This window comes from Nannobrachium achirus (assembly GCF_963921795.1).
Source record: "Nannobrachium achirus genome assembly, chromosome: 4".
NCBI classification, from domain to species: Eukaryota; Metazoa; Chordata; class Actinopteri; order Myctophiformes; family Myctophidae; genus Nannobrachium; species Nannobrachium achirus.
The window spans coordinates 21,434,820-21,448,867 of record NC_137813.1 but is presented as its reverse complement, the minus strand read 5'-3'; the positions used below and the strand labels follow the sequence as shown (position 1 = coordinate 21,448,867).

The 14,048-nt window shown below is 46.0% G+C and overlaps 1 protein-coding gene across 1 annotated transcript in view; it reads left to right on the top strand.

Moving 5' to 3' along the window:
- Positions 1-14,048, top strand: part of dnaaf5 (dynein axonemal assembly factor 5) — a 64,236-nt gene that overhangs the window by 25,384 nt on the left and 24,804 nt on the right. The window contains exons 7-8 of the mRNA XM_080724803.1: positions 4,544-4,687; positions 8,802-8,970. Coding sequence (XP_080580929.1) covers positions 4,544-4,687; positions 8,802-8,970 — 313 coding nt within the window. The remainder of the gene's footprint in view (positions 1-4,543; positions 4,688-8,801; positions 8,971-14,048) is intronic.

Genomic DNA, 14,048 nt, shown 5'->3' with positions numbered 1-14,048 from the left:
AGGTTAGTTTTTAGGTTAGTTTTAGGGGGTGGGGTCGGAGTTATTCTTGATTCATACTTTGTGTATGTTGTGTGTCAGTGTCGTTGCTCCAAAAATAGCGGATCTACAAAGCAACCATGTGTAGTGAGCTTTTAGGCTTAGGATTAATAACTGAAATAATTGGCTTTAATACAATTGCGTCCTAAAATAATTATGAACTCACAAGTGTGTGTGTGTGTGTGTGTGTGTGTGTGTGTGTGTGTGTGTGTGTGTGTGTGTGTGTGTGTGTGTGTGTGTGTGTGTGTGTGTGTGTGTGTGTGTGTGTGTGTGTGTGTGTGTGTGTGTGTGTGTGTGTGTGTGTTCAGGCTCTATTATGCAAAGTACTCTGTTGTCTTGTCTGTCTTTCAATGTTAAATGAGATGCATAAAGTGGTTCCTGTTTAAATAAGCCATAAAGCTTACTAGGATCTCCTTTTAGTTGACCTTGTACCAGTGATCTGTAGGCCTGCTGTCATGAAACTGTACTTTTTTCCTATAGCAAACTGCTAATACAATCTTCAATCAATCCTCTGCTCATATTTATTTGGCTTAGAGCTCCTTTCCTTCCCAGACTGAAGTGTCACTGCTGTGTTAAAAAAAGCATGGGTTTGGGAAGAGGAAGTGCTCCCCCTAGTGGCTGTCTCCAGAGACTGTCGATTTCACCCCAGGAGGGCAAAAGGTTGAGTGAGTGGTGTCTTGAGGTATGAGGGTACACTGGGTAGACACACACACACACACACACACACACACACACACACACACACACACACACACACACACACACACACACACACACACACACACACACACCTGGAGGGGGCTACCCCACCCCACCCCATAACACACAAACTCCTCCAGCCTCCTTCCATGCCTGCCCCCTCCATCCACCCACCCATCCACCCACCCATCCACCCCACTAATGACAGGCCAGAGGAAAACAGGAAAGGAGGCCGTGATCCCAGTGATGGCATGGAAATTAGCCCAGGCCTCGGGCCTTTGTCTAAACATGAGCTCACCGCGACACCCAGCAAGGAGGGGGGGGGGGGGGGGGAGTGAAAAAAGTGACAGCAATCTCACACTCAGGTTGCTGGAAAGAAAGCCTCACTCTCTGTCATGTCGCTGATGATGGCCGCTCACTCCTGTTTGTATTGTGTGACTTTTTTAGGGTTATGTCTGGTTGGTGTGTTTGCGGTGTGTTTTATCAAAAATAGCAGATCTACAAGCTCGCAGCGCGGCACTCGGTGCCGCGCTGTGAGCTTGTATATCTGCTATTTTTCAATAGTTAAAACACAAAAAATGTGAGTGTATTGTGTGACTTTTTTAGGGTTAGGTCTGGTTGGTGTGTTTGCGGGGGCTTTGGGTGGGCTGTTAGCTGGACTAGGGGTGGATGATATTGTTGCGACCGTAGGTCGCACTTACTACAGAAAGCTGCTCGAGGTGTCCGTGCGTCCGTCCGTCAGTCAGTCCGTCACACCTCACACGTCACACTTTTGCCCTGCTCATATCTCGGCCACCGTTGGCCCGATCCATGCCAAAATTTCCACACAAACTCCTTGCCTGCCAAACTACAACCTCCAAGGACCCCCAGAGTTCCAGGGACCCCCAGGTCCCTGCGGGACCCCCAGGTGTAAAAAAAATACCAAATGTGCAAAAATTACCAAATGACCACCCCAACGGGGCTGCTCACGGGGAATTCCCGGGGACCACCCACTCCTGGTGCTCCAGAACGGATGCAAAAGTGGTGGCGCCCCCAGTGGAGGACCCCCTGCCACTGCAGCTCACATAAAATGCCGTAACTCGGGCTAGGAGCGTCCGGGAGAGCCGGGGCCGGTACCTAATCGTCCGCCAAGGCAACGCGGACACCCCACCCCTCATTTCTCACATGGCCCTCTTCTAGCGCCACCTACAGGCCGATTTTTAAAACACATTTTTGGCCACTGCTCCTACAGTTTTGGCCCTCAAATCACGGAAATCACTACACAGTATGTCTACACTCATGTCATCAACATGGATCCGGAAGTTTTTGGAAAAACAAATTTTTGCCCTATTTGTGGAGATAAGTGACCTACGGTCGCTTATCTCCCGATTAGGGAGTCTTACTGGTGGTAAATATCGTTGAGACGATACAATGTCTCCACGATATGCCTTTTCAGAAATATCATATATATTGTGATACAATGAACAACAAACAAAAAAAAAAAAAAAAAAAAAAGTCCTGTTGAATTGTTAACTCATTGAATGCCATTTCAAGATGGCCCCCAAGTACCAGACTGCCACTATCCTAGATTTCTAGTGCACGGATCAATTTTTAGTGCACGGATCGTGCACGCCCATGCACCATATATGCATCATATGTGTAGTACTTTTTAACAGCTTTCAAACAAAAACATCCGCTTGGAAATCCGTTCAGGCATTCATGAGATAGAAGCCTTCAAAGTCAGACAAAACAAACACTGCCACCTTCCAAATTTCTAGTGCACGGATCAATTTTTAGTGCACGGATCGTGCACGCCCATGCCTAGATCATGCACCATATATGTGTAGTACTTTTTAACAGCTTTCAAACAAAAAAATCCGCTTGGAAATCCGTTCAGGCATTCATGAGATACAAGCCTTCAAAGTCAGACAAAACAGCCATTTTTGACATTTTGAAAGATGTGTTTGTTACGGGGCTAAACATGCAATTGCGCAATTGCGATCATGCCTAATACATTTGAGGCATTTTTAGAATTTTTTTTTTAAAAAAAAAATTTGAAAAAAATTTTTTTTTTTTTTTTTTTTTTTTTTTTTTCAAAATGGCTTCCAACTCGGGAAACTCGGGCTGTGGCAGCCTGGGAGTACTGTAATAACTCGTGAAACTCGTGCCTTGGCAGTCAATGAGTTAATACAGAGATTCATTGCAGAAGTCATTTAACCCTACATTTTGGTCTAAATCAGTGGTTCTCAAACTTTAAGATGTCAAGGTCTCTCCTTAACTCTGGCAGTGTACAAATTCATTTGTACACTGTCAGAGTTACATAATTGTAAGGGTCAATTTAGTCCCTGGTCCCCACTTTGAGGACCACTGGTCTAAATGGTCTGTTGGTGGTTGTACTGTTAAGTAACTTGAAAAATAACAATAAAAACCAACATGAAAAAGAATCGTGATAAGATCGTGTATCGTGATACTAGCCTGACTGCAAGCGCCAGACTCAATCACACACTTCGTTTTGGGATTGAGTCTGAGCCTGGGGACGGAGATTCTACTTCAGCGGGGGCGGGGTAAAGCCTATTGACGTCACACACACACACACACACACACACACACATACACATACACACACAGCCCCGTGTGTCGCCGACGGCGACGCGGCGTGACATTGCAAAAATACGTTATTTCTCATAACATATTATATGACTGCATGTTTACGTTAGTGCAAAATGGTATTAAAACGTAATGAAACGGCACTATTGTATTGTTTATTAAAAGAATTCGAGTCAAGTCTGACTCCGCCATGACAGTTTTCACGGACCAATCAGAGTCCACTAGCGGCTCACGTGGGCAGAAGAGCACCAATCAGAGTCCACTACGGAATCTCACGTGGGCAGAACAGCTCCGAAGGGAGGGGGCTGGGACCGGACCAGCATACCACGTGCCTCAAGTCTACAGCCCTGATTGGCCCATTCAATGCGCCCGCTCTTCAGGCGCGCTTGAAATAAAATAAAATATCTCCGGGTTCAGTCCACACTACACACCACCCACCAACAGGGGGTGGTATTGTGCGGACTGAAGTATCAGGCTATCGTGATACAGCTTGGAAGAATATCGTGATATTGTATTTTTCCATATCGCCCACCCCTAAGGTAGACTGTACTGTTATGAGGAGAAGAGTTCACAGACTGCAGACGAGAGAGACACACACGTGTGTGTGTGTGTGTGTGTGTGTGTGTGTGTGTGTGTGTGTGTGTGTGTGTGTCTGTGTCTGTCTGTCTGTCTGTCTGTCTGTCTGTCTGTCTGTCTGTCTGTCTGTCTGTCTGTGTCTCTCTCTCTCGTAAAACACTTTGCTAGACAAACCCGTCCACAGACGAGATAAGGGTTACCATGGTAACCATGTAAACATACGCTGCTGCGGCCGCCGGTGCTGATGCATGAAAACGGCTGTAACTCTGAATCAAGTGCAAATAACACCGAAAAGGCCGGAAAACTGCTCTTTTTCACGTCAACACTTTTCCGTGATGGTCGGCACCGGGTTGGGATTTTAGTTTTGCGACCGTTTGTAAACAAACGGACGTCAATTTTTGAATCGCCAGATTACACAACATGCACGCGCACGGTGGCTTCCGGGGCTCTTCAAAATAAAGTGCAGTCTATGGCGGCAGCATTGTGTTAACTCTTGAGAGTATACAAATCAAATCAAATGGACCTTTACAGGTCCATTTGATTACGTTACAAAAGGTTACATTGTAATGTATTCATGACACTGATGTAACTCTCTCTCTCTCTCTGTCTCTCTCTCTGTCTCTCTCTCTCTCTCTCTCTCTCTCAGGTGGAGTACTTGGAGCAGTTGTTGTCCTGTGTGGACGTGTTGCTGTCTCAGTGCGGCTCAGACTGTGGCTCAGTCAGTCTGCAGCTGCTGCAGGTACTGGTCACAGTCCAGAGCCTGTCCACCGAGCCACTGCTTAGTGATAAGGTACGGTTAGATCTGAGAAGCACACACACACACACGCGCACACACACACACACACACACACACACACACACACACACACACACACACACCCTATCGATGAACTGTCAGTATCAACTAAGGCATTGGTTCTCAACCTTTTCCGTCCACGACCCCCAAAATAATCATATTTTAACTGCCTGCCCTGACAAGCACTAAGAGTTGAAGCATTACATTTTGTATAACACGGTTCTAATGTTAAAATAGCAGATCTACATGCTCACAATGCCACGCGTTGCAAGGCGTTGTGAGCATGTATATCTGCTATTTTCACTTGACAATTTGGCCAATGTTTAATTTATCATTTTAGATATATTACAAAGGTCCTTAAATCGTCACTTTAGAAATGTGCAGATACACTTAAACCGAATGTTGGTTTTGTGAGAAAACAATGTTGCACATTAAGTTAATCATCTGGGGACCCCCCCCCCCCCAAAATAATTTGGCCCACAGGTTGAGAACCACTGAAGTAAGTTGAACTGTTGACACAGACGTCAACGTGAAATCTTGCTGCCAAAAATCGAATTAACCTTTTTGCCGTCCATCTCGGCAAAACTCCACACACAAAATCCCAGAGTTCCAGAGTGCTGCACTCCCTGCCCTGCCCTGGGCTGCGCTCTTTCCTGTGGGAAAAAGTGGTTTGCAAACCCACTATCGCCCACGTACGTCTCCTCTACTCAGAGATGGCATTTCTAACATTCCATTCTATTTTCTATGTCCTTCCCTGCTTTTTATTAGAAACGGTAACTGCTTTTTTCCCCTCTAAGAGAGCTATTTAAGGAATGCCAGGCGTTTGTCCGTGTTCAAAGTGCCTGCGGCCAGAGGTATAATTACCCACTTAGCCAGAGGAGCTGAAATTGCACCTTTGCAATGGAACTTTAAATCCAGTCCTTGGTGAAAGGAGGAGGACGGTACAAGAGAGACGGAGAGAAAGAGAGAGAGAGAGAGAGAGAGAGAGAGAGAGAGAGAGAAAGAGAGAGAGAGAGAGAGAGGGAGGTGAGGTGAGGTGTGACGCTCACTGCAGGTGTGCCACTGTCTGTCTGTGTCATCAGCCCCTAGGCCGTGATAGGCAGCGGGGCCAGGGCGATGCCCTTGGCACGTGACAATAAGGACGGGACGATATGAAAATGTTATGTCACGATTAGTGTGACCGAAACAATTCTGATTTACGATATTATCGCAATAATCAATACTAGCCCTTACCCGTTCAAAGATATGAGCTCCAAAATGATGTGCAGTGTGTGGGTTATGGGATGTGCACTGTGCACACAGTATATGAGGGATGGAAAGTAACTTTAACTGGTGCTTGCATGATAATATGTAGGAGCATCAATGTAAGAAATACCCGTTTCGTTTAATGGCTAACCGGATATGCAGCTCGTTAAATAAAAGTGAATTGATCCCAGTGCGTGGGGGAGGATCATTTCACAATAAATTCAAATTTCCACAATACGATTACCCTGAGCGTTTTTTAGCACGATAAACGCTAATAACGATTATCGTCCCATCCCTACGTGGCAGCGGCCACTCATCACGCGGATTTGAATTTGTAACGCGGAAAACAAACCTTTCTATCGTTGTTGTCGGGTGGAAACCTTGTATCTCCAAGTTTCAAATTTGTACGTTCTTTCGCAAAGTAAAGCCCTACTTCATCATACAAAGCCGTCGCACAAAAGTAGTGAAAACAGCAGATCTACAAGCACACAACGCCTCGCGTTGCGAGGCGTTGTGTGCTTGTAGATCGTCTGTTTTCACTAGTTTGAATCATTTTTAAATGATTAATGATAAACGAACGGTTTTGGACATACAAGGTTTTCACCCGACAACGACGCTATATTAGAAGGAGGGAGAGAGCAAAGTGAAGCCAGCGGCGGCCTCTGTAACTAACCACACGGAACCCCATTCTGTCTCCCTGCTGTCTGTCTGTCTCCGAGGCGGCTAAAGACCAATTTATGGTCCGTCCGCATGACGGCGTTTGTTGTTTTGGGCGGGTGGCACTGTCGTATGACGAAGTATAAATCTGCCTTAACAAAAGAGGGGAAGGAGAGTGAAGGCGCTGGCACGGGCGGCCGCCAGACACCACAACATGGCACTGCCAGTGTGTGCGTGCGTGTGTGCGTGCGTGCGTGCGTGCGTGTGTGTGTGTGTGTGTGTGTCCAGATGCTGACCACCATCAGAGAAGGCCAGTTGGAAAAGAGAGAGAGACAGAGAGAGAAGGGGTGGGGGGTGGCTTGTGGACATTCCCGGACAGAGACAAACCAGCGTTTTCGTTTTCCCAGAAAAGCAGCTTGTCTTTCCCATCACGGGACAGCTCAGACTTGTCTACTCACTTATGAAGTAAGGATGTGTGCACGTGTGTGTGTGTGTGTGCGTGCGCGCGCGCGTCCATCCATGGGGTCAAATATGATTCAGGGGTTGTCTGTGTCCCCGACCGTCCCTGAGGGACTGCGAAGGGGACAATGAAGTGACCCAAAGGGTCATTTCCCCTCGCCCCGAAGTACTAATCTGTCTATTTACTCTCCCATCTCTCATTCCTGCCTCTTTTTTTTTTTTTTTTTTGGCAGCGCTTTATTGCTCTGTGTGTGAGAGACATCCTCCGTATGTGTTTGTGTTCCTAAGCGGGTTTTTATGTGTAGGACCTTGTGGTGTCTCATGCTCCGTTGTTGTTCTTCCCATGCTTTCACACGCCTCGCCGGGTGACTCCCAGCGTAGTGCTGTGACAACACTTCCCGACGCTACCAGAATACAGCTGGATTTGTTTGGGGGTTTTAGGCACTACTTCCTGCGTCGCCATCACTTTCTCCTCCCCCAAAGTCTTTTCATCCTCCTCTACCTTTCTGTTCTTGGATTGTTACTGATATTTTTCCTCGTGTAACAGATAAAGCCTATGTGCCACTTGCCAAAAATAACTGATCTACAAGCTTTTCTTCACTTTCAAGCTGACGTCCCTATTATGAGTCATTATAGAAGATTTTTAAAAATAGCAGATCTACAACCTCACAACATGTTGCGACACAGCGCACTGTGAGCTTCTGGATTGTCTATCTTCGCTGTGTGACAGTAAGGCTCAAGTGGTTATGGGGTGCTGACCAAATACAGTATATACTATTAGTGAGACGCCCTAAGGGCGAGAAGCGATCTCGCCCTAAGGGCGAAGTCGCACTGATACAACAGAGCTTCTTAATATGGCACAGTTCCGAAGCAGGAGTTAAATGGGATCAACTTTGACCAAAAAAAATGCACAGACCTGGTTGGTTGTTTAAGTTGGACAAAATGTGGCCATTATTTTCCCAAATATGGAGATGACTGACGTCTGACACCATAGATGTCTGACGTCATAGACCACATGAGACTGACACAATATGTCCAGATATGGGCATTCCCAGATAAGGGCTTAATATTGTTGACATCGGGAATCTCCATATGTGGGAATAAAAGGGACAAGGACAGAATTTAATTCACAAGTGTGGTTGCCGTGACGCGAGTCATAATGAATTAATGGCCATATATGGAGCGTGACATGAGGCGGAGGTTTTGATACTAACTGCTCCCTGCGGTCGCATGACGTCACTCCAACCATCTCCTGTAGACGTCATCTAAAGCAGGGTCTTCAACAGGGGATCCGGGACCCCTAGGGGGTCCTCAGAGTTACTACAGGGGGTCCTCCAAATCTTCCAATCCTTTTTATATTTACAACTTGAACCCTAGTGTCCATATTCGGAGAACTTTAGCCAAAAATAGCAGATCTGCAAGCTCGCAGAAGAGGTAAAAAAAGCAGACTAAGTACAGAGTGAAAGTTCATTAGGTAATGACGGCTCAAGTGGTTAAATATCTGAAAACACAAATTGAAGTGAAAAGAAAATACACTGACGATTGTGCTTCGTCTCTCTCACTAAGGGGGTCCTTGGCCTGAAAACATTGAAGACCCTTGATCTAAAGCAAAAACAAGCTAAAAGCTTGTGTAGATTTGAAGCAAAAAAAAGAAAACCTAGCTCAAACAAAATTGTTTTCTTTTGCAAAACTAAAACATGACTTCTTTCTCTCCCCTTGGTGTCTCTCTCTGCCCGCCCACGCCCAGGCCTTAGAGAGTGTCCAGTGGCTGTGTAAGGTGCAGGACCTCTCCTCGCTGGCTGAGCTGTACAGACGTCACATGGAGCGGCTGCTGGCCTGGCTGTCTGCCACCGTCACCAACTGGTCCAGCTACTCCCCACAGAGGCTCCAGCTGCAGCTCATCGCCACACAGTCAGGTGAGACAGAGAGACTAAATATACCATCTACGCCAGGGGTCTTCAACTGGGGGTTCTGCTTTTAGCAGATGCTCTTATCCAGAGCGACTTCAGAGGAAGTAGCAGGAACCCCTAGTCGACCAACAACCAGGCACAGAAGTTGCATTGCAAAGATAAACAACGTAGTGCTTCAAAAGAAACTAATGTAGGGTACCAGGTAAAAAAATCAAACCTTATCTCAATATCAATTCTGAGCCCTGTGGTCAAGCAAAACAGATCTAGATAACAAAAGGTTAAAAAGTAACCAACATAGTATAACTATCATTTATCAAAAAAAAGTTTGGACAGACTGACCACGCTTTTGCCGCCGCGGGCCCAAGGCTCTGGAATATGTTGCCCCTTCCCATTAGATCCTAAAAACTCACCTGTTCTCCACTACCTTTAGTTGTATATAACTCTTTCTTTCTGTTGTCTTAACTCTTGTATATTTGGTTTTGTATCATTGCATTTTAGGTATTGTTGTTTCTGTATTATTGATTTTATCATGTTCAGCACTTCGGTCAGATCTGCTGTTGTAAATATGCTATACAAATAAAGGTTGATTTGATTTGTTCCCAACACAATTACCATATATTTACCGGTAAGACTCCCTAATCGGGAGAAAAGCGACCGCATACACAAACTTTAGAAGGCAATCGTAGTCAATCAGGAGGGAATATAGGAAATGGGACAGATCCATGTTGATGACATGACTTTAGAGATACTGTGTACCACGTTCTGTGATTTTAGGGCAAAATCTGTAGGAGCAGTGTCCAAGTTTTTGCAACTGGGTGCAGGCAGCAACCGGAAGCCATCGAATGGAATGCAAAAGGGGACCAGGCCGTGCTGTGGCATTGTGGATCATTGGGAGCTGCTTCAGTGAGCACGGCAGAAGATGATTGAGGCCTGGACAGGGAGTTGGGCAGACACTTAGGCCAGGGAGGCTCTGATCCTTTTGATGTTTTAAAGCAGTAGTTCTCAAACAGTGGGTCACGGACCCAATTGTAGGTCGCGGACCGATTTTTGTGGCTCACAAGTAAATAACTTTTTGTTTCCTACACTTAAAAATGTCAATATAAAGAAAAAAAAGTTTAATCCAAAAAATCACAACTTTCTGTCAATTAAAAACTATTCCAGCATTTTTCTAAAGTTTTTCATAAATATAATCTGAAAATCGAATAATTTTCATAAGAAAAAATAGAAAAAACGTTTAAGAAGCAGTGAAAAAGAAGCAGAAGCAGTGAAAAACATAGCCGATCTACAAGCTCACAACGCCTTGCAGTGCGAGGTGTTGTGAGCTTGTAGATCTGCTATTTTCGGCTAAGAAGTTTGGTGTAGAGGGGAAAAAGACCAGACCAAGTGCAGAGTGAAAGGTCAAGTTTATTAAGTATTGATGGTTCAAGTGGTTAAATATCTGCAAACACAAATTGACATGAAGCCAAAATACACTGATGATTGTGCTGTCAAACGATGAAACTATATGGAATCTAAAAAAAAGTTTGTGGGGGGTCCCTGCTTCATCTCTCTCTCAACTAAGGGATCCTCGGCCTGAAAACGTTGAAGACCCCTGCCCTAGAAACCAGTAAAGCAATCAGTAAAGAACTTTCTGCAGCAAATAAATATATATGATTACTTCACCCTTAGATCATAGCTGGTCTTGTTGCTTTTAACGTAAAACCCCACTTTGAAGCAGACCCAAGCAATATTTGTGTGCTTGGCTAAACCGTCGGGCCTCCTTTTGAAACTCTTATCAAACGTTTTGAAGTGGCCTCCAGCGGTATAGTATTAGTATGTCTTCATACGGACTCCATTCCATTTTACTGACTCCGTTCCAGTTCTCTCCAGAAGTTGTTTGACACGGAGACATCACAAAGGCCCCCATTCAGGGTCCTGTTGAGACCAAACACACAGCAGGATACGTCTTTATTATTTCTTGCTGGCTCAGTGACTCGTGTAAATCCCCTTCTGTTCCATTGTCTCATCTCCAGTGTCTCCGTGTTTGTCTCAGACTCTTAAGTCCAAAGGTGTGGGGGTGGGGGGATGAGGGGTGTGTGTGTGTGTGTGCTGGAGGGTTAGGGGGCCTGTGTGTGTGTGAGCTCGTCTTTGGTGCTGAGACATCACTTTACTTAACTTCTATCCTCCGTAAGCCTCCGTCATCTGCACCGCCAGCCAGCCAGGCACGTGCACACATACACATCAAAGTGGGCTTGAGCCCCTGCTCTTTTATCCGTCAGTAAAAAAGTGCCCTCTCCAGATCAGGAATGCAGTTTTTACTATGGTGAAAGAAACACAAATGCCCTCGTTCCATGCCTTACCCGAAGGCAGCATTCAAGAGAATTGCCTTGTCCAAGCAAACTCTCCTGAACTTGAATGCAGCGTCTTATGTTGAAAGAATTTCCCTCTCTGTGTAGAAGTCAAGCATCGAAAATAGCCGACCTCCAAGCTCACAACGCGTCGCAGCGCGACGTGTTGTGAGCTTGGAGGTCTGCTATTTTCGATATTTTCACCAAAAGGCCCTTTTAGAAATTTCAGCCCCTGCCTCTCTAACATTCTCGGCACGTCCCTGCCGCCAGCCACTACACTTTCATCTCTCTCTCTCTCTCTCTCTCTCTCTCTCTCTCTCTCTCTCTCTCTCTCTCTCTCTCTCTCTCTCTCTCTCTCTCTCTAATTGCACGGGCAGCTGTAGTAAGGCCCACTAATCCTCTCCCACCCAGTGTTAACTGACCAGTCCATCCTAAGTCCACTCACGGAGCTCCGGCCCGGGCGGGGTCGCAGGATCAAACGACTCCACTAGTCGCCACAGATCTTGACCTTGCCCTGGATCAAGGCCACTTTGAAGTTCTGTGTGTGTGTGTGTGTGTGTGTGTGTGTGTGTGTGTGTGTGTGTGTGTGTGTGTGTGTGTGTGTGTGTGTGTGTGTGTGTGTGTGTGTGTGTGTGTGTGCGTGTGTGTGTGTGTGTGTGTGCTTGTGTGTGTGTGTGTGTGTGTGTGTGTGTGTGTGTGTGTCTGTTGTTTTGTAAAGCTCCATTAAGTCCACCCCGCATTACGGTTAACTCTGGAAGCTGTGATCTCTGGTCCATTGATGGGAAACCCGGACCAGCAGGGGTGTCGCACCAAATTCTGGGCCCTGGGTAGGGTACAAGGATTCACTGTGGGGCCCCCATGAATCTTCTTCATAGGGGGAGGGGGTTTAACCCATTTAGACTGGGGACGCATTATTAGGCCTTATTTTGTGCTTTAACTATTGAAAAATGGCAGATATACACTGCGAGCTTGTAGATCTGCTATTTTTTTTTTAATCGTGAACATTTGTGCAAGTCTTTGAATATTTCAAATCCTTCTAAGGTGGTGCTCAAACCTTTTCACGTGAAGGACCCCCAGAATGATCTGTATTTGGCCACGGACCTCCATCTCAAAATATTTTGTTCCAGGGACCCCCCAGAATCAAAATTTGAGTTAAAAAAATACATACTGTATATTCAAAGATTTGCACACATTTTCACGACTTTTCAAAAATAGCAGATCTACACGCGCTGTGAGCTTGTATATCTGCTATTCTTCAATAGCTAAAGTATAAAATAATCAAGGCCCCTCCACCTTGGGCCCTAGTAACTCAGTCCCACTTTTCCCCCCCTTGTGACACCCCTGGGGACCAATGTGGGCAACGGAGCCAGACAGGTGCTGGCGTTTTGATGTGCGCGCGGCGCGTGATCCAGTGAAATCCCTCTTCCTGTCGCAGGGATCCAACTTGTGGTTTGTTTGACTACTGGGACCGGTCCGTTTTGCTTAGTCATCAGCCGCTCACACAGTCGGCGCTCTTGTTTTTCGATCCAGACACAGGACGGAACGCTGCCCTCACATATCCTCTCTGTCACTGCTGCCCATTGTGTCTGCTCTGGCAAAATATATGACCCGTATAAAAATACAACACTCTCTCTCTCAAACACACACACACACACACACACACACACACACATACCAATGTCTGTTTCTCAGTGCCGCACCCTGTTTTAGAATGTGAGCTATCGGTTGAGTAAATATTCGGGATGAGATTAGGGTTAGAATTAGGCATTTGGAGGTTAGGTTCAGGGGTTAAAGTTAGAGTTATGCCTGATTAATCTTAATATAGATGCGAGAAATCTCTGTGAGCGTGCGTAGATCTAATCTGTGTATCTCGAGAACCGTTCGTCCCACCGGCTTCAGATTTGGCACGCGCGTTCCCCGCCGCGGTGCGGAGTGCAGTGCCGGGCCTCGACCCGACCCGATGTGCGGTTTCCCCGAACTGGCGCGAAACGTTCGGAATCTCCGTATGCGGAGTTGATTGTTGACATCAGGCTGTTCCTGAGGAAACTAGCGCAAGCGCTGACTCATTGTGACATCACATCATAAAAGGCTCTGACATCACGTACGCCACATGAGTCAACAAAAAATGCCATGGTTACGTATTGAATGTCATCAGTATGACGTGTTTTGATGTTCCTATATGGGCATAAATGGACAAGGCAAACTTATGGTCAAAACGGGTTTTGACCACAACATTTTGCAGAACTCAAACCCCTAATGTCTAATCCTAACCCTAATCCCAGCTTGAGTCTAAAGTAAGTAAAAGAAAGAAAGAAAAAAAGGTAAACTTGCATTTATACAATCCCAAAAGTATAAATCTAAATATTACTTATGCGTGTGTGCGACTGTGTGTGTGTGCGCGCGCGCACTTGCTCGCACACACTCACCCATTTATCAGTGTATTGAAATCTCCGGCGCAGTGGTGTCATTTCCGTGGTCATCCTGAGGAGCGCTGCGTCAGTCTTAACACCTCCGTCTAAAGGACACGCTTTTGATTCACACATTCTTATTGGGTGAAACAGCCTCGCCGTCACGGTCTCACTTTCGCCTTTCTGTCTCTCTTTCTCTGTGTGTGTGTGTGTGTGTGTGTGTGTGTGTGTGTGTGTGTGTGTGTGTGTGTGTGTGTGTGTGTGTGTGTGTGTGTGTGTGTGTGTGTGTGTGTGTGTGTGTGTGTGTGTGTGTGTGTGTGTGTGTGTGTGTGTGTGTGACTCTCTGACC